The 6,211-nt window shown below is 30.3% G+C and overlaps 1 protein-coding gene across 1 annotated transcript; it reads left to right on the top strand.

Moving 5' to 3' along the window:
* The first annotated feature begins 5,272 nt into the window (after positions 1-5,272).
* Positions 5,273-5,941, top strand: LOC129909453 (uncharacterized). The gene has a single exon (XM_055986534.1). The coding sequence runs from the start codon at positions 5,273-5,275 to the stop codon at positions 5,939-5,941; it is 669 nt and encodes a 222-aa protein (XP_055842509.1).
* Positions 5,942-6,211: the final 270 nt, after the last annotated feature.

The following is a 6,211-nucleotide window of genomic DNA, read 5'->3' as shown; positions in this document are numbered from 1 at the left end:
TTTGAATAAGGACAGATTTAATGTGATTAAGAATATCAGTGTGAGATGTTGAAATATCAAACTTTGAAATAAATATATACTTTGGGCAAGGCACTACTCTAGGTTGAAATGTGCTAGCTGAAGTAGAATTAGAAGTAGCTGAGTAGTACAGGTAAAATAGTACATAAAATCAAGAAATAAAAAAAAAATTGTTACACTCATGAAACTTGGCAAAAAGTTTGCTTTTGGGATAAGAACCAAGTACAAAAAAAGTCCATAAAAAAAAATTGGGTGGAAGGATGTTTTTTCGCGGACAAGAGGGAGGGGGTGAAGGTCAAAAATATACTGAAAAAAATTGTTTGTCGAATATCATCATATGACACATGTTTTCAAGGTACTGAATCTAATGACATAAAAATAAAGTCAATACGATTGCTCTAAGAAAAGTTATTGCCGATTAAAAACAAGGGTGCTTGTTTTTTGACAAGTAAAATATAACCGAAACCCATGTGAAAAACATGCTACACTGATAAAATTCGGGATGAAGGTTTAAGATAAAGCAAAGGACAAAGGATTCATAAAGTTCTTAAAATTATTTTTTGTGAAACGGTGTTTTTTGATGGGTTAAGTTGTGTGTGTTTTTGTACTTGGTTCTTATCCCAAAAGCAAACTTTTTGCCAAGTTTCATGAGTGTAACAATTTTTTTTTTTATTTCTTGATTTTATGTACTATTTTACCTGTAATAGTAAAAAATAATAACTGAAATTGGAACTGTACGATCATCTTTAATATAAATAATGAATGAGTGAATGTGAATGGGGGAAGTTGCACTGCGACCTAAAAGGTCTATTGTGCTCCCAAATTCCCAGGTTTTCAAAATAAAAATCCCCTTTTTTTAACACCAAAACGTTTATTTTTCCCTTTTTTCGTAAAAAAAAATCCTTTTTTTTCCAGAAAAAAATGCAAGTATTTATTTTTTTTTTTATTTTTTTATTTAAATCTTTTTTTTAAACATATTAATTTTGTATTTAATGTATTCATAAAAATAAAAACTTTATAATGGACATGTGTAAGTAAATAAAAAATATTAACAAACATGAAGCTCAAAATACATTTTTCATTTTCAAACTAGAAACTGTCAAAATAAAATTTATGAAGTATGGAACTACTTCATAAATTTTATTTTGAGGGTAAATCTAAAATATCAGTGCTAATTTAATAAAAAATGGATATTATTTTCTATATTTAATGTTTTTTTGTAAATCATAGAGTATTTATGCCGATTAAGGCAGGCTTTTTTAACAACGATGTCTTAAAAATGTATAAGTATTTTTTTTTACTTTTATTTTTTTTACTGCCGCGGCTGCTGGCTAAGTCAAAAACCATATTTTGCACAATTGCACCTAGAGTTATTTGGCCGTCATTTTGATATTTATCAAAATTTTACTTTTTTTTCATAACTCGCGTGTTTTTGAATCTACAGAAATAAAATGTACGACAAACTTGAAGATAATTTAATTTCCTACAATATATGTCAAATATTTTTTTTTGATTATTCCTTAGGTTTAAGAGTATGGGTGTTTTTTTTTAAACACGTTAGAGTGATTTTTTATTTTAGTCATATCATTGTAATTGTAGGTGTATCAATTGTATCATCATATTGTATCATTGTATATATAAAACGTTCAAATTCAAAATTCATATAAATTAAGACCTCATTTTTGATCAATTTCAATGAAGCCCTATTCCTCTCATCTCGCCACTTCATATTCATGACCAAAAATACTCTCTCAGTGAATGCTAAAGTTGCAAGAACAGATAGTATATAGCTCACAATTTTTGCAGTTGTCAATATAATTCATCGAAATAAAAAGAAATAAGAAGCTCAACTCAAACATAACTTGAATTTTTACAAGAAAAAATCTAATGTTTTGAGGTCTTAAGGTAGAACTACATCGAAACACAAAAGCAAAAAAGTTGAGAGTGAATTAAAGCATAATCCAAAAAACTTTTGGAATTTTGTGAGTTCCAGAAAATACAGACGATTACCCTAACTCTATGTCATTCAAAAACATAACTAGCCATGACTCCATCGAAATTTCAAATATGGTTGCTAACTTTTTCCAAGATGCTTATTTGGATTGTAATTCTAATGAACCTGTCAATAACTTCGCTCCGCAGCTAAATTACTCACATCTTACTTCCATAGACTTTACTATTCAAGAAGATACAATTGCTCGAAATATACAGGGTGTCCCAAAAGTAATGGATCAAACGAGATATGCTGATAGGCCAACTTTAGGGCTCTCAGAATTTGGTAACTTGTTCATCCCAAATCCTTACGGTTTTCGATTTAATGCAGTTTTTGTGAAATTTCGAAAAATACCGACTTTGCAACAGCATTTTGCTTCCTCCGCTCATAATTGAGTTTTGTTTTTCACAATTCTTTCACTAGAACATTGCCTAATAATAAGAAATAATTAATTAATCAAAACATTTTTTATTTCATACGCCATTTTACTGCAAATTAATTAACAGTTCCATGTTTTATAAAAACTCAATTTCTTTTTTTTATTTCAGAGCAACACCCTGAAAAAAAAATTTGCATGGTGTGGCACTGGTTTATTATTTTGCCGTGTTATTGCAGTTTTCAAAAATGTATAAAAATTTCCAAAGTTGAAATTAGAACGAAAGATATTTTAATTTGAATGCAAAAAAACAAACGTTTTCAGAGCAAAATATCAAACAAAAATCGAGGCTTTTGTTCAAAAAGAAATAAACAAATAGTCCAGTAACTTTAAGTTTAATCTGTGGAAAAATTCCTACTGGGCTGAAAATTGGTATGCAGCTTAATGACGGCTTTGTTATGAAGATGTGAAAAATCGACATTGATATTGTGTCCGCGTTAAGAGTTATAGGGGTCAAAAGGTCACGAAAAGTTTTTCGCAAATATCTCGCGACCTATTGATCAGAGGTCATAAGAGGTTAAATAAAAACTGATGGCCGTGAAATTATCTACAACATATTCCCAACACACTTTTCTGTGAAATGAACCGTTTCGCGAGTAAAGCGCAGAGAAGGTGACTAGATTGCACTCAAATACGAAAAAATACATATTTTTGGTTTATTTTGCTTGATTTTTGAGGTTTTTATAGAAGTAGCTTTAATTTTTTTAGTTTTATTAACTTATCTTATTACGTAAATACGAATTAACTAAAAAAAATAAAAATGTACACATTGGGATAGAAAATATTATGCAAAAGGGGGAATCACGTTTTTTGGAAATGTTGTATGTTTCCCTTTTTTGTACCTTGTACTAGTGCCTTCATTATTAAGAATACACTTTTTAAACATGGGTCAATTTTAGTTTTGAGCTTGGTATAAACCTTAAATTACCATTAAGCTTTTTCAGCAGCTAATTTTGTACTGTTATAAGGTATTCTGCAACTTTTCTCTTGAGAAGCTCCAAACGACATTTTCTATGGAATTCATGTTTGAAAAATTGATAACAAGCTCAATTAAAATTGAACCATGTTAAAAAAGTGTGTTCTTTATAATGAAGGCACTTATTGTACAAGAAAGGGAAACATACAACAATTCCAAAAAACGTGGTTCCCCCTTTTGCATAATATTTTTTATCCCAATGTGTACATTTTTATTTTTTTTTAGTTAATCCGTATTTACGTAATAAGATAAGTTAATAAAACTAAAAAAATTTAAGCTACTTCGATAAAAACCTTGTAGCAGCTATACATATATTATAACTATCATTCATTTACTTAACTATTTAAAATTTTCATTTCACTCAGTTTCAAATCAATATTTATTTATCAATGTATTCGAATCACTCTATTTAAATTAACTATCGTAGCAACCTTTGAAATTTCATTTGATTATTAAGAATTTTATTTTTGTGATTCGTTCTTAGATTTTCATAGAATAATCTTGTTTTCTTTAAATTTAATAAATAATTTGTTTTAGTTTTTTGATACGCTTTCGTGTTTTAATTTTTCAACTTGAATTTTGTTGAATGGATGTTGGTCAAGTCTGAATCCAGACCATTATCCATATTGGTGACCCCGACGTTGAAAAAAGTACGCATAGGAAGAAAATAGAAAGATTTTTAAATTTCTCGAACGTTCTACAGAAAATAATTGAAAATGCCAGATGATGTCCCGGACAGACAAAACGTTAGCGGCGAATTGCATCGTGTTTCTATCAAGCCACCACCATTTTTGCAAGACCAACCCGACCTATTACTTGCGATATAGGTACTATAGGGCAAGTTTAGGATTCGTAAAAAAAATCGAACTCGAGATAACAATTTTACATGACATTACGATGATGGAGAATTCCAAAAAAGTGGGTCCAGCAATTCTGTCTGTCTGTCTGTCTGTCTGTCTGTCTGTCTGTCTGTCTGTCTGTCTGTGTGTCTGTCTCTATCTGGAGCTGCAGCCTACACGAGTGAAGTGATTTTCTTTAAACTTGGTAGTTAGCAGTTTTTGGTGATTCCCTAGAGGGGAAATTGAAATTTTTTTTTTGTGACCAAAACTAACGGTACCTGCCATATAACGGAAATAGAAAAGTTAATTTTTTTCAAAAACGGCTCTAACGATTTTGATTAAAATTTTTGTGTGTAGTACTACACATAAGAGCCAACTTTTTAAATAAAAAAAATTTTTTTTGTACTGTTATTAACGGTACCTGTCATAGAACGGTTTTTTTCGTTTCTGAATATCTCGTACAACATTAACCCGATTTAAATGAAAATTTTTATACAAACGTGTGTTAGTAAAGATAATATTAAAAATTTAGAAAATTTTCAAAAAACGCAATTTTGGATTTTTAAAAAATATTTCAAAATTTTTTTTTGAAAAATCAATTATTTGAAAACGGATCAATGAAAAATTTTGAAATTTAGTTTTTATGTGTAAATTAATTATTTCTTCAAAATGGCATACCAACTTTTTTTTTGAAAAGTGTTAAAAAAATTTTATATATAAAAAATTATTTTTTTAAAAAACGGCTCCTACAATTTTCAAAATTTTTTTTCTAAAAATACCTTTTTATACGAGAAATAAAATGGCGTATTTGTTTTTTTTTTTAAGATATTTTAAAACGGAGTTTTATTAATTATAAAAACAGATTTAATTTTTTTATACTATGTACTTATGAAATTTCTTCAAAATATCAAATTTTAAATTTCTTGAATAAAAAGCTTTAACATTATAGTTACTTTAAGCATAAGAGCAAGTACGTGCGACCCCAGGCGTGCAATTTATTTTTTATTCAGATGGAGGCGCAGTTCAACATTGCTAGCATCAAATGCGACATAACAGAATATCACTACGTCGTTGCTTCATTAGATCAAAATGTTTCTTCACGTGTCAGTGATTCACTTAGAAATCCACCAGAAACAAATAAATATGAAGAACTTAAAAAAGTGATAATAGCAGAATTTACTGACTCTGATCAAAAGAAGTTGCGTAAATTGATAAACAGTGTTGAGCTTGGTGACTTGGATCCATCTAAGCTTCTGAAAAAAATGAAAGAACTTGCGAAAAACCAACTTTCCGATGATGTGCTTAAAACATTGTGGTTGGAAAGACTTCCGGACAACATTAGAGCTGTAATTTGCATTGGTTCCGGCGATTTAACGACACTTTCCAAGCAAGCTGACACGATGGCCGAAATGCAGAGCATCTCAAACATATCAGCAGTTGGAAGCCAATCTGAAATTTTATCAAGAATCGATGCACTTCAAAAACAAGTCGAAGAACTAAGAACATCAAGACCAGGTGGAAGCAGAAAGCATGGCTCACAAAAAAGAGATTTAAACAAAAGTCGCAGTAAATCTAAACCACGTCTTCCACTTTGTCGCTATCATTTCAGGTTCGGCAAGGATGCAAAAAAATGCGTTGAACCTTGCCAATTCAAAAAATTCGACCTCTCGGAAAACTAAAGGAGGCTCTGTCATCGGAAGCGACAGTCGCTTATTTATCCGAGATCGAAAAACAAACCAAGGATATCTTGTAGACACAGGTGCAGACTTTTCGGTCTTACCTCCCACCAAACATGACAAACTAGACAACAGATATTCCTTATTTGCTGCCAATGGAACTCCAATCAAAACATACGGGACAAAAAGCATTCAAATCGACTTCGGACTTAGAAGAAAAATGGATTGGATGTTTATTGTTGTGGATGTCACTCGACCAATAATCGGAGCAGA

This window comes from Episyrphus balteatus, chromosome 2 (genome assembly GCF_945859705.1).
Source record: "Episyrphus balteatus chromosome 2, idEpiBalt1.1, whole genome shotgun sequence".
NCBI classification, from domain to species: domain Eukaryota; kingdom Metazoa; phylum Arthropoda; class Insecta; order Diptera; family Syrphidae; genus Episyrphus; species Episyrphus balteatus.
The sequence above is the reverse complement of the archived record's forward strand: the minus strand, read 5'-3'. Positions and strand labels throughout refer to the sequence as shown.